Raw genomic sequence first — 25000 nt, 5'->3', positions numbered from 1 at the left:
TGGATGGGATCTTTATTCCCAAACCTCACTCACTTCCTGCGGCCGTGTGCCAGGACGCCCCGTTGATGGTGCCGTCCTCTTTGGTGAAGTCGTGTGTGTGACACACCCTGCGCATCGGGGCTGTCATCAGCCGGTGTGTGGAGGCGTATGAGAACGCCAGCCAGCGGAACACCGGGTCGTCTGGAGTGGGCGTGGCCCCCTTCAAAACTCCAGAGAGCCGAGTCCGGTCGTAAGGGAAGGTCACTACCAGCTCGCCGCCTTGAAGATTGCCCCCTAAGACGAACGGGATCTTGTCCATCCATCCCAGCAGCGCCCGCGTCTCCACGGCAACCTGTCACATTAAGATGTTCATATCGCTCCTCTAATAGTGATATAGTACTGCATTGTGGATTTTATTTATTTTAAAAACAAAACATTTAGAGCACGAGATATAAATAGCGTAGGGACACGTGTAGAGAGTATTTCAGCACTGTTCAGACAGAGAATGTCCTCAAACATGAGGTGAGTGTGTGCACTATCTGGATTATGTACTCTGATTACCTGGGATTAAAATATATGCGCATATTTACATCGCAGCCTGGATTGTGATTGGTCAGAAAGTGTTGCTCTATAATTCTCTATAACAGCAGCTCTGGATGTAGAGCAGCTGCACATCACATCAGGTTTAGAGGCTACTGATGCGTACGTTTGAATGCGTTATCGTTTCTATAGCAACAGCTCGGCACAGTACAGCGGGCGCGCCGCATCAACGGATGCTCGTTTAACGTTTACGGAAGGAGTCTCCAGTGTCAGCGCTTTGTAAAGCTCTCACACGGAGGGTTTTAAAGGAGAGGTTTGATTTTAGCGCGTATATAGCGTGTAGGTCTGTAATGCACTTTAAATATGTACAATAACCACGTTATTAATTATTACTTGTATCTGTTTCGGGTTGTTTATGAAGCGCCCGTTATGTCTCGGGTCATTTATGCAGCAGATTTGGTTTCTATAACGGGAGAGTTAAGACCAGGGCCGTGACAGCAATCAGCACCGACTCTGACTCACACATGTTCAGAAATAACCGCCACAGCAGCACACGCTCTGCTGAACGTGATGAAATGTGTGTGTGTGTGTGTGTGTGTGTGTGTGTGTGTGAATGTGTTTATGTGTGGAAATAAGCACCTCTAAAACAGTGTGTCAGCCTGGGTGGTTTGCCTCTATTTTCTAATTATGGCTGCCATGCTAATGCAAACACGCGCTGCAGGGAGCTCAGAGTTTCTCTTTACGTCCACAGCAGCATCGCTTCTGACAGAAATGTCACACTTTCCGCAGCATTCTGTCCTAAATAATGACTCTCCGTGCTTGGATTTAAAGCGAACATTAGGTGAAGAATGCTAATAGAGCTAAGAACGAACAAAAAACTAGCAGGGTTAGCGTGAGACTGTTCATTTGATGTGTTTCTTATTTATTGTGGCTTCTTTGTGGTTATCACATACACACACACACACACACACACACACATACACACACACTCACACACTGATGATAATTTTATTCACGACTCAGGGACGGATGCATCAAATCTTCGCTAGCAGTGAAAGTCCTCATGCTACGCGAGTTCTCTGTGTGAGGTGAAAGCTGCTGGGGCGAACGCTCAGCCACAGGAAGAAGAACAAAAACCTCCGAAAGATCAGCATTAATGAAGAAAAAGTGTAAATAAAGACGCTCGAGCCGGAACAGTTCAGCAGAGTGGCAGGTGGAGACGCGTAAATGCGGCCGGTTTTCACTGAGTACTAATTAGTTTTAATGAAAAGATGGACGTATTCAGAATAATCTCCTTCTGAATAAAAACACTCGAAACAGCAGGCTGATTGATAAGTGAGGAATAAAACACTGTGTGTGTGTGTGTGTGTGTGTGTGTGTGAGAGAGAGAGAGAGAGAGATGCTGTCACCACCCCAAAGTTAAGTGTTTTATTCCTCTTACACCGCAGCAGTTTACAGACGATGACCATTTTAAATTCGTTAAACAGCAACACGTCGCTCGTTATTTTTCATCGTTTTGTAGTTCCCTCACCGGCTTCACGACGCGCTGACGCTGGAGACTCCTTCCATATTCCCTACGTGTTACATTAATAAACACATCTCCTCACGGAACCGCAGTTACACACGTGTTGTTTTTGTTTTTTTCTGGAACGGGCTGTTGCTATAGAAACGATAACGTATAACGTATCCGAACGAGCGTGTTAATACAACCCTGCGCTAGTGTCAGAGCTGCGGTTACAGAGAATTAATCGACACCTTCTGGCCAATCGGATTCGAGAATCCGTCAGTAATAAAAACAGGACTTTTTTACGGTATTTTACTGTATAGTGATCCGTACATGGATTTGTTCCGGATTCGCTCCCGATCAGCACACGCCATATAAATACATAACTCTGATTTTCTGTGAACGTGTGAATGTTGAATTCTCGCTCCAACATACCACTGTGTTTGTTTGTGAACAGGCTTGTCCGGTATTGACGCTGTCTAGCCCGTCTGCTGATCGTCTGAAACTTCGCTTGTCTATCGATTCTGGTGTTTGTTTGATCTTTTCGGATTCTGGTGAAACCCTGCACTGACATCTGCGCCTGACTGATATTCCACTGAGATCGGCATAAACCATCCAGTCCCATCTGCGGAGTTATGCATGTGTGTGTGTGTGTGGATGACATACCGTGGCGTTTTTGGACAGGTACCACTCAGGAATGGGTACGTGGTGGTTGTGGAACTTGCGTGGGACCCATTTCCGAGACTCGGCTTCCCACAGAATTTTGTTCAGGTCAGGGAAGTTATGGTGGATGTCCATGCCATCCTGACTCCATCGACCCAAAGACCATCCGCTCAGCTCGGAGCCCTAGGAACAGGACAGTTTATATTTTGGAGCGCGTGGTAATCGGAGTCGGTTCACTGGTCCCGCTGAACAAAAATGGCTTCCACATTCGTTATTCAGCTGCGCACAGAATAGCACTTGATCTCGCTATTTTACATTCCATTTTTAGCTCCGACAGTTCGATTGAGAAAATCATGAAATCATTGTGTGTGTGTGTATGTGTGTGTGTGTGTGTGTGTGTGTGTGTGTGTGTGGGATGTACTCGATTTGATCACACTTTTAATTTAGTGTTTGAGTTGTGAAGTTAATAAAATAATGCCGATTCGATTCCCCGCCCACATGATCCACATGACACCACATGACACCACATGACTCCACATGACACCACATGACACCACATGACTCCACATGACACCACATGACACCACGACTCCACATGACACCACATGACACCACATGACTCCACATGACACCACATGACTCCACATGACACCACATGACTCCACGTGACTCCACGTGACACCACATGACTCCACGTGACTCCACATGACACCACATGACACCACATGACTCCACATGACACCACATGATACCACATGACTCCACGTGACTCCACGTGACTCCACATGACTCCACATGACACCACATGGCACCACATGACTCCACGTGACTCCACATGACACCATGTGACTCCACGTGACTCCACATGACACCACATGGCTCCACGTGACTCCACATGCCGAAGTGTCCTTGGGCAAGACACTGAACCCCAAGTTGCTCCCGATGGCAGGTTAGCGCCTTGCAGGTGTGTGTGTGTGTGTGTGTGTGTGTGTGTGTGTGTGTGAGTGAGAATGGGTGATTGAGAAACACTGTAAAGCGCTTTGTAAAACCGCTAAGGGTAAAAGGTGCTATATAAGTGCAGACCCTTTACCTCATGATTAATCCATTTATACTGGCGTATTTATGTATTTAATCTGGACCTCCAGTGACATTCCACAGTGTGTGTGAGTGGATTTACAGATAGTTAAAAGTTATTGTCTATTACATCTGTTTGTGATTGTGTTAATCCAAATAAACACGTTATTGTGTGCGTGTGTGTGTGTGTGTGTGTGTGTGTGTGTGTGTGTGTGTCCTACAGCCTCTGCGGCCTTGTCGTATCCATCTGGGTTGACCGACGGCAGTAGATGGATCCGCGTCTCGTGAACCAGGTGTCGTATCCGTTGGTTACCGGAGCGATACTCCACGCATAAGAACTGCATTAACAGGAGGAGGAGTTCACGCCCCAGCACCTCGTTACCATGGGAACCCGCTGTGTAGCGAAACTCCGGCTCACCTGGAGGAGGGGGGTGGATGAGTCAGACCTGCCAGTGTGTTTTGATGAGTCATGGTAGCACTTTTGTTTAGAAGGCTGTAAAGAGTGTGTGTGTGTGTGTGTGTGTGTGTGTGTGTGTGTGTGTGTGTGTGTGTGTGTGTGTGTAATGATGTCTTACCCAGCTCATGTTCTCCTGGATGATCTGTTATCTCTATAGCGTAGAGTTTCTGCCCGTTGTAGCTCTTCCCGATGTTATAAATGCGAGTTATATTCGGGCACATCTCATTCACCACCTTCATTAACTGCAGCAGAAACAAAAGATTTATTTACATGTTGTTCTTTTGTTTTGTTTTGTTTTTTACATCACTAGGCGTTACACAACTTTACACAACCATTTTCAGCAGTCGACGGTGCTTACGAAGGCCGCGCGAGACTTAAACAAGGAAGAAAATGATCCGCTGTAGGAAAATAATCAGCGACAGCGTGGTGTGATGGAGTTGTTGATTATTCTATAACTGCATCTTTTAAATAATAAGTAAATAAGTATATAAAGAGCCTCCTGCACACCAGTCTGTAAAACCCTCAGGCGTATAAACGTTACTGATCAGATTTAGTTCGATTCTGTCAGCAGATTCTGCACAGCGGTGAAAAACCAAACAACTTCTCCTACTTCAGACTGTGTTTTCACTCTGTCTGTTTTGGAAGGAGTCTCCAGTGTCAGCGCTTTGTCATGCCTCTATGTCACATTTGTTCACGGGAATCCTGAGAATCCGGTCGTTGGTCCCTGATTCATGAGCGTGTGTGAAAGTGTGTGTTATTCTGGACGGGGTTTAATAACCGGAGGGGTGGAGGACCTGTGCAAAAAATATTTCTTAGAACTTGTAAATATCTTAATTAAATATGGGCCGGTGCATCTAATCGTTCATCTTATCAACCCTTTGACGTCTACGCCATGGATTTTATTTTGCTGTATTAAACCACCTTAAAATGTTTTTAACTTTGGTATCATTTTTTTTTTCAGCGCAAGAAATATTTAAATATAATATACTGTATTGATGTGAGTGATTCCACAACCCACAAATAAGATTAAAAATAAAAAATGCCTATTAACAACTCGCATTTTTAGTTAATAAATTAAGAAAAAGGCTCAATTTCAACAGTATAAATGCACTTTAGAAGTGAAAAAGAAGTGAATCTGGTGAACTCTTAGCAAATAAAAGAGATCCGAATGTAAGATTCATCTGTTTAGATGCTTTTACTAATCTCAAGCTTTTCATTTAAAATAAAAAATGTGTACAATGAGAAAATATTATCTACCAATAGAACAAGACTTCTATTTCAAACTACACTGGAAAAAAAAAAAAAAAAGAAAGGAATCTGTGGGTGGGTAGGTTTAAGAAAAAAATACTACGTACGGTTTTACATTAAAATATTACATCTCTCATCAAAAACATGATTTTTATCGCTTATGCTAAACGTAATTGAAACAACTTTATAATTAATTCAGTTGGATTATGTTCACATAGTGTTAATATAAACATAAACACTAACATAACATAGGGGCTGCGGTGGCTCAGTGGTGAAAGGCTCTGGGTTACTGATCAGAAGGTCAGGAGTTCGAGCCCCAGCACTGCTAAGCCACCCCTGTTGGGCCCTTGATCAAGGCCCTTAGCCCTCACCTGCATCTGCCCAACGCCATCAAATGTCAAATGTGCTTATAGCTGCTATAACATAAACGAGAACACGAATGAATGTGTTCCAGTAACATTAAACGTAACAGTAAACATTGTTCATTAATAAATGGTCTGCACTTATATAGCGTTTTCATCCAAAGTGCTTTACACTGTGTCTCATTCAGCCATTCACACACACACTCACGCACACACATTCACACACGCACACCAGTGGTAGCAGAGCTGCCATGCAAGGCGCTAACTTGCCATCGGGAGCAGTTTGGGGTTCAGAGCCTTGCCCAAGGACACTTCGGCATGTGGAGTCACGTAGAGTCATGTGGAGTCACGTAGAGTCATGTGGAGTCATGTGGGCTGGGAATCGAACCGCCAACCCTACGATTAGTGGACAACCCGCTCTACCACCTGATCCACAGTATTAATACATAAAAACCTGTAACCGTTGCCAAGTTGCTGTGGTATAAGAGGAATAAACCACTCGGGAATGTTCTGTTACAGAAAAACAGTGCTGTTACAGTAACTCCCCGTTATCCTTCACAACGATATAAACCTTGAACACTGAAGCTATAACAGCACAGAGTGTTTAAATCTTCACTTAATGCATGCAGCATATTAAGCTCTTTAAATATTAAATGTTATCCCAAATCGTTCCGTGCGTTCCGTGAATGTTTCAGGACGAGATAAGCACAGTGGATCACAGATACCGTGATCCACAGAAAGGAGGGGATTCATTAGCCTCGTATCACGGCGGAGAGGAGAAATGACAGCGCAGGAGCACGGTGCGAATGAACGTGAGGAACATCTGCCTGTGCGTTCTGTAGAGTTCGCTCTCATAGCGGTTCAATACGTGCGCTAAACAAAAGCGCGGCATGCTGGGAAACGGCGTGGCGATCCGTCAGCCTGCATGCTTAACAATGTGTTCAGATGTTTTGTTTGCCAGCTGCGTGTATTGTACTTAATCAAAGCAGAAAGAATGGGATTTTAATTAAGCTCTTGATGAACTGTGATTTCCACATTGTAAATCATTTCTCCAGACATCTGTTTTTCCTGAGCGAGCATGTGGGCGGGCAGCGTGGATGTCATTAGCTCAGACAACGCTTTCTTGTTGAACAGCACCACTGACATGTGTATTAGAAGATACTACAGGTTAGTTAGCATGTGTTGTTCTTCTGCTTTGTGATGCACAGAAATAATCAGCAAGCGAAATGGCACGTGTTTGGCTTCGGAAATATCTGTAAATATTGTTAGTGCTGGTTAAGAATAAAACATGATGAGGCAGGGTGTTGTAGGAAATGATGGAGGGGTACGTGGAGAGCTACTGTGACCACCCCAAGGTTGATTATTTTCCTATAACGGCATGTCCTGAAGTGTTTTATTCCATTTTATACCACAGCAGTTTGCCAATGATGTGTTTTCATATATTAAATAAAGACACGTCATATATTTAAAAAAAAAATCCATTTATATTTGTTTAATGTTGTGGATAATCCATCCATCCATCCATCCATCTTCTATACCGCTTTATCCTTTCCAGTGTTGCGGGGAAACCTGGAGCCAATCCCAGGGAGCATGGGGCACAAGGCGGGGTACACCCTGGACAGGGTGCCAGTCCATCGCAGGGGCTGGCATTATTATTATTATTATTATTATTATTATTATTATTATTATTATTATTATTATTATACAGTATTCCTCAGTATTATACAGTATTAGGGGCAGTGGTTAAGGCTCTGGATGACTGATCAGAAGGTCGGGGGTTCAAGCCCCAGCACTGCCAAGCTGCCACTGTTGGGCCCTTGAGCAAGGCCCTTAACCCTCTCTGCTCCAGGGGGCGCTGTATCATGGCCGACCCTGCACTCTGACCCAACTTATTAACATGCTGGGGTATGCGAAGAAAAGGCTTTCACTGTGCTGTAATGTGTACGTGATCAATAAAGACTCATTATCGTTACTCTATTTTTTTAGAGTAATACGTTGGTCATATCTTGGTTGCTGAACATTTCTGTCCAACTTTCAAGCAGTTAGGAATCTATATAGTGACATTGCACCACAGTCCAAAATAACAGACATGTTGACGTATATTAGTTGCTAGGAACAGCTGCAAATGCGCCACCTACTGCAGGTTTCTGATATTTATAATATAGCCAAATGAATCAGTGTGAATGTAAAGCGTCGTGAAGGTAATTATAATTAAAGTCGGTGAGGATGTAGTGGTGAGGATCCTTCTTTACCTGCCTCATCTCCTTGTAGTTGTGGTGTCTGAAGTCCAGCTTGTCTGTGGTGGTGATTTCGTTGCGGCGGTGGTAGTAATTATTAGGATCTGAAACGTACACACATGGAGATACGATCTAAAGGCATACTTTATAAAAACAAAACAACGTTCTGTAATGAACCCTTGTAGTGTATAAAACCTATAACGGAATAAATCCATATTAAACGGATCTTTTCATTATTAAGCTGCACGTAAACATAGCTACTGATGTGTACCACCTGCATGAAAAAGGGTTCCTCGTGGCTGCTTTGGATGGTTATGGGTTCTAGAGTTCTAAATGAGTTCTACTTGGAAAGTTTTCTGAAAGATGAGCCCTCTGCTGTACTACATTGACATCGACCTACGTACACACTGCTTCTTCTTCTCCGCTGTGAAGAACCCAGGCCGTTTTTTTTTTTTTATTACCTGGTAAGGGACACCCCAGTATCTCCGCCCTCATACAGATGCTGCCGTGTTTGTGCCAGGAGCGCGGGTTGATCCGGATGTAGCGCGCCACCACAGGCCTGGGGAATTTGTTCAGCACCGGGATCTCCTTCTCCTTATTGCCAATGAACAGCTACTGAGGCAAGCACAGGTCATGACGAATACAAAATCAACTGTTATTCATCATCCTCAAGGTCAAAATACTAAAATTGTAATGTACTGAAAATATCAAGTCCATACAAGAAACTATAGGGCAAATAAAAACAAATAAAACTGTGCTTTGGTTATTTTATGACTATTTGTGATTCCAAGTGAGTTTATGAAGTCTAAGACAAGTCAAGAAGTCACAATGAGTCAGAGAGGATTCAAGAGTTTACTAGTCTGAGACGAGTCACATGTCCACTATGAGTCTGAGACGAGTCATATGTCCACCATGAGTCTGAGTCTAGTCATAGGTCCACTATGAGTCTAAGTCAGTCACAGGTCCAGTTTGAGTTGAGTTACCTGCCCACTCTGAGTTTCAGCTGAGTCGCACGTCCACTGAGTCTGAGTCATGTCAAATGTACACTAAGAGTCTGAGTCAATTCCAGAGTCCGCTATGAGTCTGAGTCGAGTCACAGTTCCAGTATGAGTTGTCACTTGTCCACTATGAGTTTGAGTCATGTCAAATGTACACTATGAGTCTGAGTTGAGTCACATGTCCATTTTGAATCTGAGTCAAGTCACACGTCTACTATGAGTCTGAGTCGAGTCACATGTCCACTATGAGTCTGAGTTGAGTCACATGTCCACTATGAGTCTGAGTCGAGTCACATGTCCACTATGAGTCTGAGTCGAGTCACATGTCCACTATGAGTCTGAGTCGAGTCACATGTCCACTATGAGTCTAAGTCAAGTCACATATCCACTATGAGTCTGAGTCGAGTCACATGTCCACTATGAGTCTAAGTCGAGTCACATGTCCACTATGAGTCTAAGTCGAGTCACATGTCCACTATGAGTCTGAGTCGAGTCACATATCCACTATGAGTCTGAGTCGAGTCACATGTCCACTATGAGTCTGAGTCGAGTCACATGTCCACTATGAGTCTGAGTCGAGTCACATGTCCACTATGAGTCTGAGTCGAGTCACATGTTCATTATGAGTCTGAGTCGAGTCACATGTCCACTATGAGTCTGAGTCGAGTCACATGTCCACTATGAGTCTAAGTCGAGTCACATGTCCACTATGAGTCTAAGTTGAGTCACATGTCCACTATGAGTCTGAGTCGAGTCACATGTCCACTATGAGTCTGAGTCGAGTCACATGTCCACTATGAGTCTGAGTCGAGTCACATGTCCACTATGAGTCTGAGTTGAGTCACATGTCCACTATGAGTCTGAGTCGAGTCACATGTTCATTATGAGTCTGAGTCGAGTCACATGTCCACTATGAGTCTGAGTCAAGTCACATGTCCATTATGAGTCTGAGTCGAGTCACATGTCCACTATGAGTCTGAGTCAAGTCACATGTCCACTATGAGTCTGAGTCAAGTCACATGTCCATTATGAGTCTGAGTTAAGTCCCATGTCCACTATGAGTCTGCGTCCAGTCACAAGGTTACCAAGTTTGAGTTGACTCAAAAGTTCTTCTCCATATTTCTTCCTAAAGTTCTACATGAACTTTCATTCTTTCCTCCTCAGTGCTGTCACCTTCAGTTTGCGCTAACACAATTACTGCCAAAGCTTTATTGGAGCTGTAAGTGTTAGTGAATAGATGAACAGTCTCACTGTGTCTCAGCAGGGTTTTAATTGACGCGCTTTGAGTCTCCAACATGGTGCACAATTATTTACAATTATATCTCATGCTAATTAGGTTTGCAAATGAGCATCTAATAAACCTGAAACAAGGATACACTCTTCACAATCAACAGCAATCAAATGTTCATACAGGATTTGATCAGTAATTATAATAACAATGACGTTCTCCTGTGCGAGAGGAGCTGCATCTGTAATTAATTAGGAATCTCTTTTAATTATCATCCCAATTAATAGAAATGATTAGAAGGTTTGTAAAACAAAAAAGCGGATAACACTGTAATAAAAATAATCAGCCCGTCTGGAATGAAGTGCTCACCGATTACAGGCATGGAGTGATGTTAATTCTAGTGTTGGAGACAGAAGCCTGAACCAAATTCAGTCAGGTTAATCAGGTTCAGTTAGATCAGTTTCAATCCGGTTTCATTTTGTAGAAGATTAAATAAATTCAGCGGTATTTTATTTGCAATGTAATAACAGTAATTATAATATCATTCTGTTGAGGGTTTCCTGAATCTGCTGTTTTAAACATTAAAGACAAAATGGCTGACTTTTTGCTTTTTATGCTCCAAAATACTCATCATTCAATAATGTCAGTTTTCATCAGGTCCCCTCCATTACCAGTTTAACAAAATACCTTTTTAGTTTACCATTTAATGAGACTCAGACTCAGTGGACATGTGATTCAATTTAGACAGTGGACTCTGGACTTGACTCAGACTCATAGTGAACTCTGAACTTGACTCAGACTCATAGTGAACTCTGAACTTGACTGTAAGTCATTGTGGACATGTGACTTGACGCGACTCAGACTCATGATATTTGTGAGACTTGACTCATACTCATACAGGACATGTGACTTGTCTCAGACTCATAGCGGATGTGCGACTCAGTGGACGTGTAACTCAACTCAGATGCATAGTGGACTCTGGACTCGACTCAGATGCATTGTGGACATGTGACTCAACTCAGACTCATAGTAAATGTTTGACTCATCTCAGATGCATAATGGACATGTGACTCAACTCAGACTCATAGTGAATGTGTGACTCAACTCAGACTCATAGTGGACTCTGGACTCGACTCAGACGGATTGTTGACGTGTGACTCGACTCAGACTCATAGTGGACTCTGGACTTGACTCAGACTCATAGGTGATGTATGACTTGACTCAGACACATAATGGACATGTGACTCGACTCGTAGTAGACATAGTAGACTCTGAACTCGACTCGACTTGACATAAATGTAACTATATTTAAGATCATTTGTAAATGTTTGTCTTTTTAACTCTGCACAGATGGCACTTCCATGCAGAATGAGTTATAATGTGTCAAGTCTCAAAATTCATCTGTGGCTTGGACTCTTACATGTTATATTTCACATGTGACTCGACTCAGACTAATAAAAAAACAGAACATGTCTGCTGTAAAGCACTTCAAGGTGCATCCTAAATGTAATGTGATATGAATAATAATTATTATTAGTTGTATGTAATACTACTACTACTACTAATAATAATAATAACTGTTAGGTACATGCTCTGCTCACCAGGTCTCTAGAGCCGTTCTTCAGTGTGACCCAGGTGTGTGAATCATTGCTGACCAAAACTCGGTACAACGTCACCCAATCACTCCTGAAAAAGTGTCAGAAATGGAAAAGCAGTGGAAGGAATGCTGCAGTAGAGATTGAGGAATATGTGAGGAAGAGGTTAGGTTCGTCTGAGCAGCAGAGTTAAAAGCTATTTGTTGTGGGGTTTTCAGAATTAACAGGATGAAAACATGATGAGACTTTGGAAGGAGGAACAGAAACAACAGGGCAGACGTTAGCCAAGCTAATTCAAGACGAGACACAGCACAGGTGAACACAGTAGGGTAATAAACCAATGACAGGGTAGGGGGGCGGAGACAGGAACAAAACCAGAACAAAAACTCGAAACAAAACACGAAAGAATACGCTGCACACCGAGTTTGTGTTTTTTTATTCCTGCTTTTCAATTTTTGTATTGTTAAGCATTCCATCATGAATTTCAAACAAAATGTATTTGTTCAGATCAATTTTAATCATTAAATAAGAAAGTGACCCAGGATTCTGCCCTGCTTTACAGTAAGGCATGTGAAATTACTACTAGCGGAGCTGTAATTCTAGGCTTAGTAAAACAGAAGAAGAAGAAGAAGAAGGGTCGCGGGGTCGTGAGAACTCTGGGCCATAAAATGGAGTCACAGGCCAAAAGAAATATTGCAAATCCCTTATTTATGGGCTGAATAAGATGACTACATGATGTCTCAGGACTGTAACACTGCTGATCCGCAGCTCTAAGGGGTTTAGTTCACCGTTATGATTCAGGGTTCCTGTTGAATCACCACTTCCCAGGGTTTTTTCCATGTTTTCTAAAGTGTTTTGGGGAATTTCTTTAACGTCTTCGTCGAATATTTAAAGCTCGGCAGTCGGATGTTTAGTCGATTTCGACACCATTGTGATTGTGGGATTTAAAAATAGTCTTGTCTTCCCGCAGCAGCAAATGAGCTCAGGGCAAACCAAAAATATCCCCCAATTAATTAATAATTCATTATCCGTATCCTTTTATTCTAATTACTATAAAGAGGCCTGCAGCAAAATCCTCACTTCCTCTCCAGCCCAGGACCAGCCGTGATAGCGGTGTGTGTTAGCCACGTGTTACAGGAAGTTACTATAATTGGATAAAAGGAGATGAAATATTAAAATAAAGTGCAAATCTCGCACTAACCTGAGAAGCAGCTCTGTGTGTACACTTTAGTAGTGTGTGTTAGACGCGGCACCATCATGGGCGAGAGTATGCGGAAGACCTTTTTAATAAAGTGCATCTCTAATTTAAAAAATTGGGGTTTTTGGACCTGTTTCCTTTCAGGACGTTCAGTCCCACAGGTTCATTCTGGGGTTTTTTAGGTGCTGCCAATTCTACCAAATCTGTCAACCTCAGAGGCATGAACCATCAGAGGCAGATGATCTTAACAGCCTGGATGTGGAGTTTGGAAAATCCACTCAAGCAGGTGCGTAAAACCCTTTTGACTAATAATTGTTGCACACCTGTAATCTTTCTCCACATTTAATTTAATCTCTGTTTCATTTTGTTCCTTTGTTTCGTTTGAAAGCGTGTGGACGTAAGACATTAAGTTTTATTTTAAATTTAAAAATCCAATGATAAATGATTCATTAGCAAGTAATACATCGTACATTTATTCATTAAAGCTTAATTCGTTTAGTTAAAAATGAAAACATATTTTATATCGTGTATTTATCTATTCAGGTCTCAGGTTCAATTATTATGATAAAAGTTTGATTTAATCAATACTTAATAATAAAACAGAACAATAAATGTTTGCTAATTTTATCAGTGACTTTAGGTGATGTTTTGTCAGTTATATAAACCTTAGTTAGGTTTGTTTATATTTCCAGAAGGTTTTAGTTATCAGCTTTAACACACTGAGGCTCATTTATTATCTTCGAGTGAAGCTGTGTGTGAATGTTTTCACGGATCGACCCGAAGTCTCGCCACGTTCACAGCACAGATAGGTTTTTATTCTGACATTTAGCCACGCCCATGAAACTCCATAAAAGGCAACGCTCACAGAGAGCTGAAAATGACAAAAAGATCGTTATGCTGCATTCGACTTCCCTCGGAAACAGGAAGTCGGAACTCGCAATCGCGTCATTTTCGACCTAGCTACATCACGTTCAAGCTACGAAGTGGGGACGCTTCTATGTTCATCGTTTGTTAGCAACGAGCTAGCCAGCTACCTGTGATGAGTGATGTATAATGTTCCTCAGATCAGTGAACTGTAGAGTCGGTGTTTCAGATTTAAGACGTCGGTATGCCTGTATGTTGATTGATCTAAAGGTAAACAGTGCTGCTGTGTTTACTGCAGATGCCGTTTTTGATTTGGCGTCACTTGCTGAACTCGGGGGTTGAGGAGACCGCCCTGAGTTTCCCAGTTGAGGACGTGGGGTTTTATTTGTTTTTAAGATTACTCACGACCAGTGTGAGCTCCTGCCCTGTGTTATGACTCCGGTGAATTTGGTGAGTCTCCGGGCGTCGACCTCGAACCACTGCAGAGGGTCGTTCCTTCCTGCACACCACGCGCCGTCGTACAGATCGTCCTCGTACAGACCGGCCTGGAAAAGCGATACGTGAAATAATATATATATATATTATTTTTTTTTATCACAAACCAGCCAGAAAATGTTCTCTGCTAGAGAAATGTTCTCAGACACACACCGAGTGAGATGTTGATGAAAGATTGCTTTTAGCTTGAGTGGATTTCTCACTGTGACCTGATGACTACACCGACGAGGGTGATGAACCTGAGGTCTCATTCAATGGTCTAAACACTAGCTGGATGGATTAGCTAGCTAATCTCAATGCTAGCAACATTGCTGCGCTGTTCTCTTTATTAGTAACTAAGTGGGGGGGGGTTTAAACAGTGAATCAATCAGATTTTGAATTATATACTTGTTATATATAAAGTTTTTATATAATTATATATAAAGTTGAACTGCTACGAAGTTGATCCTGCGACAGGGTTCCTTTTCGACTTGAATGAACTATCCTCTTACACTAAATGGTAATTTTACATGTTATTAAACATATTAACTCTATAAATTGTTCAGTGTACAGACGTGACCATGCAGATTCACATGTTTATTTTAACCAGAGCTGAGTTGAGGCACTAATAAATGCGTAAACAAATAAATGAATAAATACATTTGAATGAATAAATAAATGACTGCATAAGCAAACAAATAAACAAATAAATAAATGTGTCGTTTTTTAGTAGAATATTACAGGAAATATATTTGGGTATTTCCCGAGTTACGGTTAAACATAACGAAACGTTTTAGGATTTTATTCTGATAGTAGAGATGACTTCAGCGTTAAAGTATTCCACGCAATAATGGCTTACATTGTAAATATAATAAATAATAAAGCATAAATATAACAAAATCAATCCTAACGAAAGAAAAACACAGCCAAGTGCCTTTCCAATCGCATTTATAACCGTTCCAATTCCAAAAATAAACGTATTTTTCGAATCCGATTCCAATCTTTGCTGTTTTATTGCGGGGTCCGATCTCCGAGATCCACCGTTATGTGCTCGTTTTGACCCGATACTGATACTGCATATCGGATCAGTACCAGTTCTCAAATAAAACTATAAATTGTTTAACGCAAAGATAAATAACTAAACAAAAGAAATGTCACAAGCTACAAAAATCCAGTGTTATCATTTTCACATTAGTTTCCTATCTCCTAATCCCTCGACCCCGTACAAGACGTACTGTACAGCCCAGTACCTCCTGTCTCAGGTCCAAATTCATGCTAAAGTCCAGAGCGACATGGTGAGAACGATACGTCGAAGAGTAATCGTTAGAATTTCGGGCAGTGTACACAGATACGGAGTCACAACGATGAGTCCCTATGAATAGAATATCATCATTTAAGTTATTATTAACATAATATACCATATGAGCTAGCTAATAGTCTGTTGCCTGGGTGATTAGCGCTTTACACACTCAGCTAAACCCTGACGGAGGACACATTAAGCGTATCATATTAATAACATATCTAATTTCACACTTTACCTCATTGCACAGTCATGAATAATTCAGTGCATTGTGGGAAATTTCTGAAAAAGCCCTGTATCTGTGACGATGAGCTAACCTGGATGTTGAGTCGTCCTCGGTGAGCTCCCAGACCGTACCGCTGCATGCTGGAGGCGTGAAGCTGGAAGTCATCGATTTTCAGAGTCTCGAGGCCGAGAGGAGGGCAATCTAAGAGAGCAAACGTTTACTCCACAAACACCACCAACAGGAAGTAGAACCTGCTCATGATGGTGTGCGTTCATCAAGTCGCACCGCAGACAGTGGTGTTCAGTTCAGCAGAGTTTCATCTCTAAATCTCTCTCGAAATGAACGCATTTACATGAGCACATGGACATTAAACAGGAAACACGGTGGTGCCGTGACCCGCCTGATTTATTCGGCTGCAAGACGGAACATATCGCTGTATTGCAGACAATTATACAATATTATGACCTCAATTACTACATTTTGATTTCGGAAAACAACTTTAGTTTCTTTTCCGCAAAATATAATTACCACAATATACTGTATCCCTACCCAAATACTGTCAAGGAAGGAGACACCGATCAGCCATAACATTAAAAACTCATTTACAGAGGCACCTGTCGAGGGGTGCGGTATATTTATTAGGCAGGATCCAGATGTACAAAACTGGCAGATGTTGTGTCTGCAGCAAAAGGTGGTTCTACCAAGTATTAGACCAGGGGGATGAATACTTATGTACTGAACAAATGTACAGAAACATCTACACCGATCAGCCATAACATTAAAAGCACTGACAGGTGACGTTAATAACATTGATCATCAGTCAGGTTACGGCGGCACCTGTTGAGGGGGGGATATATTTATTAGTGTCACGTTACAAAGGTAGATATGGAAGCAAGTGCAGATCTTCAAACAGTTTAATAAACAAACAAACAACAAAACAAAGACACTAAGACAACCAGGCAAAATACTGTGGCTAAGGCTAAACATAAACGATGAAACAAAACATGGTACAAGGACAGAGGTCAAGATAGACAATACGTAAGTCGAGGAAGCGGTACAAACAGTGGCTATATATATGAGTGCTCGTTAAACAGAAATGTGATACAGGTGCAGGTGATCATGTGACAATGATGTAGTATGGTGCAGTGGCTGCTGGGAAATGAAGTCCAGAGTTACCTCCTTGATACATGACAATTAGGTAGAAAGTGAACAGTCAGTTCTCAAAGTCGATGTGTTAGAAGCAGGAAAAATGGGCAAGCGTAAGGATCTGAGCCACTTTGACAAGGGCCAAATAGTGATGGTTAGACGACTGGATCAGAACATCTCCAAAACCGAAGGTCTTGTGAGGTGTTCCTGGTATGCAGTGGTTAGTACCTACCAAAAGTGCTCCATGGAAGGACACCTGGTGAAGGCGAGCCGGCGGAGGAAGTGTGATGCTCTGCGCAATGTTCTGCTGGGAAACCTCGGGTCCTGCATTCATGTGGATGCTACATTGATACCTACCTAAACATTTCTGCAGACCGAGTACACCCCTTCATGGTAACGGTGTTCCCTGATATCAGTGTCCTCTTTCAGCAGGATAACGCTCCCTGACACACTGCACACACTGTTCAGGAACGGTGTGAGGAACACGACAAAGAGTTCAAGGTGTTGACTCGGACCCCAGATCTCGATCCGATCCAGCGTCTGTGAGATGTTCTGGACAAACAATTCCGATCCACGTAGGCCCGACCTCACAACTTACAGGACTTAAAGGATTCCGGATACCACAGCACATCTTCAGAGGTCTTGTGGAGTCCAGGCCTGTTTTGGTGGGACAAGGTGGGGAGGACCTACACGATATTAATCAGGTGGTTTTAATGTTATGTCTGATCAGTAGAACTAGGGTAAATGAAACCTGACAGGTGTTTTGTTTTTGAAAACCCTCTGGATTTTACTACCATGTGAAAAGATTATGAGGAAAGCGTAAGATGGAAAGCAACACCGATGATGAAGTTATATTTTGTTACCCAGATGAAGTTTCTGAAGTTTGTTTTTTGGTGAAATAATTGCTTCCTTTGACCAGTTTTACAGCTGAAACGAACCCGGCGCAATCATGAGCTCAGAACTGCAGAATGAAGTAAATAAAGCTGTAAAATATCAACTGACAGCGGGATGCGGGATAACAAAGACGGCCTTCATCAGGGTCTGTGGTTTGCCTTGGCCTGGCCTCGAGTCTGTCCGTGTGATTTCAGACAGAAAATATGATGTGGCATTCAAATGTGTGAGATCAGACACATCAGACAGACTCCACTGAGACACACACTATTATACTAGCATTCTGACCAAAATACCTCGTCTGGAGAACAGCTTTGACTTCTCACTTGCTTGTTTGTGTGTGTTTGTATGTGTGTTTGTGTGTGTGTGTGTGTGTGTGTGTGTGGACATTCAGTATGCTGACCACATGCTCTCCGTTGCATAACCTCACCACAGCTCGAACGCAAAGGTCAGTGCAGATGTTGAATTTGGAATGCCAGATTCAATTCAATTCAATCAACATTCCATCTCATTAAATTTAATAAACATTATCGCTTCCTCAGGGGGACCTGGAGTCTATCCCAAGGAGCATGGGGCACAAGGCGGGGTACACCCTGGACAGGGTGCCAATCCATCACAGGGTACAATCACATACACACTCACACACCCATTCATACACTACGGACACTTTAGACACGCCAATCAGCCTAGTGGTGATCATAATTTTGCAGGAGAAAAGATCCATACAGTACCATGAGTACCATACTGAACGTAAGATACGATGTTGAAGAAAGTCTCTTTAATATTTAAAATAAACACTGATGTGTTAGAAAGGGCGCATTAATACAGATGAATGAAGGAACAAAATGGAAGGAAGGATATGGAGGGGCAGCGAGAAAGTGAGAAGAAGAAAAGTAAAGAATTAGAGAGAAAGAGAGAGAGAGAAAGAGAAAAGAAAAATAGGAAGGAAATGAAAGAAAGACAAAACAGAAGCAAGGTATTCATGGTACTAAAAGAAACAAAGGAAGGAAGGGAGGAAGGAAGGAAGGAAGGGAGGAAGGAAGGAACGAGGGGAGGAATGAAGGAAGGAAGGAACGAAGGAAGGAAGGAAGGGAGGAAGGAAGGAAGGAAGGAACGAATGAACAAACGAACGAAGGGAGGAAGGAAGGAATGAAGGAAGGGAGGAAGGAATGAAGGAAGGAAGGGAGGAAGGAACGAAGGAACGAAGGAAGGAAGGAAGGGAGGAAGGAAGGAAGGAACAAAGGAAGGGAGGAAGGAAGGAAGTAATGCAGGAAGGAAGGAACGAAGGAAGGAAGGGTGGCAGAAAAGAAGGAAGGAATGAAGGGAGGAAGGAAGGAAGGAGCGAACGAACGAAGGGAGGAAGGAAGGAAGGAAGGAATGAAGGAAGGAAGGAAGGAATGAAGGAAGGAAGGAAGGAACAAAGGAAGGAAGGGAGGAAGGATGGAAGTAATGCAGGAAGGAAGGAACGAAGGAAGGAAGGAAGGAAGGGAGGAAGGAAGGAAGGAATGAAGGAAGGAATGAAGGAAGGAAGGAAGGGAGGGAGGGAGGAAAGAAAGAAGGAATGAAGGAAGGAAGGAAGGGAGGGAGGGAGGAAAGAAGGAAGGAATGAAGGAAGGAAGGAATGAAGGAAGGAAGGAAGGGAGGGAGGAAAGAAGGAAGGAATGAAGGAAGGAAGGAAGGGAGGGAGGGAGGAAAGAAAGAAGGAATGAAGGAAGGAAGGAAGGAAGGGAGGGAGGAAGGGAGGGAGGGAGGAAAGAAGGAAGGAATGAAGGAAGGAAGGAATGAAGGAAGGAAGGAAGGGAGGGAGGAAAGAAGGAAGGAATTAAGGAAGGAAGGAAGGGAGGGAGGGAGGAAAGAAGGAAGGAATGAAGGAAGGAAGGAATGAAGGAAGGAAGGGAGGGAGGAAAGAAGGAAGGAATGAAGGAAGGAAGGGAGGGAGGGAGGAAAGAAGGAAGGAATGAAGGAAGGGAGGAATGAAGGAAGGAAGGAAGGAAGGGAGGAAAGAAGGAAGGAATGAAATAAGGGAGGGAGGGAGGGAGGGAGTAAAGAAGGAAGGAATGAAGGAAGGAAGGAACGAAGGAAGGAAGGAAGGAAGGAAGGGAGGAAGGAAGGAAGGGAGGGAGGGAGGAAAGAAGGAAGGAATGAAGGAAGGAAGGAATGAAGGAAGGAAGGAAGGGAGGGAGGAAAGAAGGAAGGAATGAAGGAAGGAAGGGAGGGAGGGAGGAAAGAAGGAAGGAATGAAGGAAGGGAGGAATGAAGGAAGGAAGGAAGGAAGGGAGGAAAGAAGGAAGGAATGAAATAAGGGAGGGAGGGAGGGAGGGAGTAAAGAAGGAAGGAAGGAAGGAACGAAGGAAGGAAGGAAGGAAGGAAGGGAGCAATAAGAAATAAAAGAAATAGAATGAAAATGAATAGTGGGAGTGTGTATTTATTCGAAGCTGCTGATTGGTCAGCTGCAGTAAACCTCATTATGACATCATCAGCTGGAAATTGAAATGATCCCACATTTAGTTTCACACTTTAAGTATTTGAACGAGCTGTTGCTATAGAAACAATAACGTATTAGAACGAGGTTATTAATATAAACCTGCGCTAACGTCAGAGCCGCTGTTGAAAAAGATTAATCAACACCTCCTGACCAATCACCATCCAGAATCCAGAATCCTACTGCACTGTGGTGTTTTAGTATTGAGGAGAAATGTTCTGCGTGACTTTTTGACTCTAACAATAGATCACGCACAGGAGTTATCGATGTATGGGCCGAATCTCAACCGGAATGACGTGAACTATTAACCTTGTGGTTTCCGGTTCTCACAGGTACGAGCGGAAGTGAAAACCCAGTTCCGGGAATCGTTCACTGTCCACGAGTCATCAGATGATCGATTACACTTACAGCTCGGTGAGGCTAAATGAGCTCGTATGTGACTGTAATAATCGTTAACGTTAGCCTAGTGACTTATTAAACAGGAAGTAAGTCACCCGTACGTCAGGCGGATGCTCACACTAGCCATATTTAGGACATTGTTTTTTTAGCTTGAGCACCAGACCTACTTCCTGTACAACAAACATTATTCACAGAGATTAAACACCTCATACGGCGAGCTCAGATATTTATAACAAGAGAAGAAAAGCTTCTGTCTCGAGCATGAAATAAAACACACCACCTGCTTGTCTGATCATGCCCTCCTCCTCCTCTTCCTCCTCCTCTTCCTCCTCTTACAGAAAGACTTCATTTAGATTACTCTGAGGCACAAGGACACACTGACCGCACAGATATCTCAGACTGAGGAAGTGCTCGACGTAACTACAGACTACTGCGCTAGTTACGTGAAGTTACATGAGAGTTATGCACACAGGGGGCGGAGTCTGTCTGAAAAAAGGTGTGTCTCAGTTGTACTCGATCCTGATCTTGATCTTAAGCACATTTTTCTTGCGTGATATCATCTCGACTGAGGACCCATGTTACGTCCAGCGCCACCGCCTGACAGTTATATGCTGTCCGATATGTCATGATGTCACGGTGATATTTATTCCCTCTCTTCTCTCTCTCTCGCTCTGAACCATCCCCAAGCTGAAGAAGTGTTATTGCTGCAGAATCTGCTGATCCAGTCCAGAATGTTATCTTCTAGAGACATCTGACAGCACTTCCAGAGAGTATGGATCACTAAAAATCAAAGACCTGGTAAACTCGCCCTCCTGCTCCTTGGAGGCTCTGGGGCGTGGCTCTGGAGGAAGTCAGGAGCCTCTATCATCGTTACTATGAGGAGGAGGAAGGAGCTCTTCTGTCTTTCCAAACACCACAACTGACATTTGAGTATTTCAACAACTGCACGATCCTGTAGGTTCATTCTGTACAACATCAAGAAAATCAGACCCTACCTCACTAGTCCAGGCTCTTGTTATCTCTAAACTGGACTACTGCAGCGCACTACTCTCGGGCCTCCCAGCAGCTCCATCAAACCCCTTCAGATGATTCAGAATGCAGCAGCGCGCCTCGTCTCCAACCAGCCCAAGAGAACCCACGTCACACCCCTCTTCACCTCCGTTTCCTTCAGCTTCCTGTTATCACCCGTATCAAATTCAAGACCTTGATTCTCACGTAAGACCTCGTCTGGAACAGCGCCCCCTACCTCAACACCCTCCTTGAGGTTTATGTTCCCCACTCTAGGAGAAGAATGTCCATTTTGTGGCAGGGAGGAAACACTGGACCACCTGCTCTTCAGAAAACTGTTCACATTACTCAAATCCTGGTTCAGGGGGTTTGGCGTCGGCTGGACTCAATGCATGTGTATTTGTGTGTGTGTGTGTGTGTGTTCGGGCCAAAATATACAGCTGCACACGGAAATCTGCTCTTTTATTGAATTTTATGATGGATCAGGCCAAGCTCGCTATCTGGCTCACGAGGAGAAACAAAATCCAAGGGAGTGGGACTCTGTCCCGCTATCTTTCTCTCTCTCTCTACCGGTCATGCCATAGCAGTCATGCCATGTCAGAAGTACCGTAATCACTACACGACGACCCGGACGTTCTACTCTGAGCTTGGACTCGGAATTACACGTTTCTATACGCCAAAATGAATCCGTGTGTTATCCGACTCTGTGCTACATTAAACTGCATTGTATTGTAATATTGCATTAATAATGGTCAAGTATATGAATCATTACACAGAAATATTACGAGATATCTACACGCAGCGGTCAGGTGGTACAAGTCGGAGCACTCCGAAAATCCCTCGTTTACAATTATGGGTTCTACGAGGATGCGAACGCTTTTTCACAAATCAGAATCTCGTAATCACGGTAATTACGACGTGGCGTGAACGCAGCTTGTCTATCTTTCTATCTCGATCTCTGTAATGACCGGAATCGCTAATGCTATGTGGCTCACTGCGCTAGTAATCCTGAAATGTGACATGCTAACGCAGGTCTCTTCTCTTCTATCTGAATAAAACGCGTACTTTTACAAGATTCTTTCTTATTTGTATTCCTATATGTTATTAAATTATAATCATGCGTGTTTATACTACATTTGTGTTGGTGTTGCTCTTTTTCCAGGACAAACACTTCATCAGAAGATGAACACGAAGGGACATGCACTTTTTAACGGACGACATAAAAGAGTTTCTAACATTTAACCACTATAGCGGGTGAGTAATGAGATCACACGACCAAGCTCCGCCTCCCCGCTTTCACACACCATCCCATTACACACAGTGACAGTGTTAGCAGGACTTAGGAGGATGTGTATGAGTGTGTGAGTGTGCTGTGATCAAACCATCTGCCTACAGGCTTCTCTTTCTGTAACACACACACACACACACCATACGCTCTGGAGTCTCCAGTATTCTGCTAACTGGAAAAGTTAAGCAGGTATAAAGCAGCATGAAATATTTAGACATCTCTTACACACATAAGGTCGTTTGACTTTGTATTCAGAAATGTGAACAAAAAAGTAAGTATTCATGAGTATAAACTAAAGTTCTAGATGTAAATGCTGTAAAAAGGATTTTTATTGGGAAGATTTCACACATCAAGTAGCAATCATGCTGAAGGTGAAGGAGCTTCCGAAAGTTCTCAGGAGCAACGTTATTAAACAATGCTCAAATGGGAAAAGCTCCAGAGCCATAGCAAAGTCCTTACACATCCATGCCAGTACAACTGGTTCGATAACATGCAGGTGAAACGTTCGTGGAACGAATCGTCCCACAGATAAACCACACAAGAGTTCACAACGATAATGGTAGTTAGAGTAACGGTAATAGAGAAGATAAGAGAGAAGCCAGCAGTCACGTGAAAGCAGCAGACAGTCACACAGAGGACAATAAGAAACGGACTGCACCTCGATCGTCTCTGTTTCTACACCTCACGCTAAACTCCTCTGCTTAAAAATAAGCACGGAGCTGCATGTATAAAAGCATTTAGACAAATCGCACCTCTTTTGGAGCAGTATACTCTGGTTGGATTAAACCAAAACAGAACTCTTTGGTAATAATTCAGCTCGGCATGTTTGGAGAAAGAAGGGTTGTGAGTATGATCCCAAGAATATCATACACACAGTGAAGCACGGTGCTGGGAGCATCATGATATGGGGTTCTATACAGATGGTATATGGGGCATTACAAAGGAAACACGAACGGAGCGATACCGGTACTGGGTCGTATTAGATGAGATTTAATCTCATCGGCCAAGAAACTGAATCTAGGGACAAGATGGACGTTTCAACAACGACCCCAAACACACAGCCACAATAACTCGAGAAGGTCTTGAATGGTCTAGACAATCTCCTGACTTGAATCCCAGTGAAACTCTTGGAGGGATCATCGTAACCTTGATTTGAAGACGATTTGCCAACAGGAATGGACCAAGCTTGAACCACAAAGGTGCGGAAAGCAATTACTTCTTACTGTAGATGTCTCCAAGCAGTCATTACCAACAACAGCTTTGCAACAAAGTAGTAATCTGCCATAGCATACAGTGATACACCCAGTCAGGATCTTCTCTATGGCAGGGCAGTGGTAGACATTGGTGAAGGTTTTCGGGTTCGGTCCAAACTTCTTTAGCTTCCACAGGAAACAGAACAGACAGGCAGACCTTATGTGTGTTAATGCGAAGTGGATATATGCACTGGAAGTACATCAAATAACAAAAAACAGTGTGAAAAGTGTCTAAATACTTATTTCCTGTCAGTGTATTTTGCAAGTGTATAACGAACGATGGTCACACGTTGTCCACTACAAGTTCAGCGTGGAAGGCAGACTCCTTCTGAGTTTTATTTTGAGTCCCGGTGCTTAAACCAGCCAGCCATAATCCTTTTCCTTTCCGTTTGGCAGTCATTCAGTACGTGGCTGTCGAGACCAATTCCAGAGCCACATATCCTGCTGCAGGCGGTGCAGCTGAACACAGCATGTGAGATTAGTTCTCTCCGTTGTCAGACCCTTTCGCTTTGTTTTGTCCTTTGGGATTCCAGTATGGAGAATCCAAGCAAGCTAACAGAGCTCCACAGTGGCCTGTTAACAGCCA

The 25000-nt window shown here is 43.0% G+C and overlaps 1 protein-coding gene across 17 annotated transcripts in view; it reads right to left on the bottom strand.

Moving 5' to 3' along the window:
- The window catches only part of cpxm2 (carboxypeptidase X (M14 family), member 2), a 55608-nt gene that overhangs the window by 6200 nt on the left and 24408 nt on the right, over positions 1-25000 (bottom strand). For all 17 annotated transcript variants that reach the window (XM_053639818.1, XM_053639825.1, XM_053639830.1 and 14 more), the window contains 9 exons: positions 16039-16148; positions 14353-14492; positions 11892-11976; positions 8526-8676; positions 8080-8168; positions 4336-4459; positions 3982-4178; positions 2690-2869; positions 34-331 (listed from right to left, as the gene is read on the bottom strand). In XM_053639818.1, coding sequence (XP_053495793.1) covers positions 34-331; positions 2690-2869; positions 3982-4178; positions 4336-4459; positions 8080-8168; positions 8526-8676; positions 11892-11976; positions 14353-14492; positions 16039-16148 — 1374 coding nt within the window. The remainder of the gene's footprint in view (positions 1-33; positions 332-2689; positions 2870-3981; positions 4179-4335; positions 4460-8079; positions 8169-8525; positions 8677-11891; positions 11977-14352; positions 14493-16038; positions 16149-25000) is intronic.

This window comes from Ictalurus furcatus, chromosome 13 (genome assembly GCF_023375685.1).
Source record: "Ictalurus furcatus strain D&B chromosome 13, Billie_1.0, whole genome shotgun sequence".
NCBI lineage: Eukaryota > Metazoa > Chordata > Actinopteri > Siluriformes > Ictaluridae > Ictalurus > Ictalurus furcatus.
This window is presented reverse-complemented; position numbering and strand designations above follow the sequence as displayed.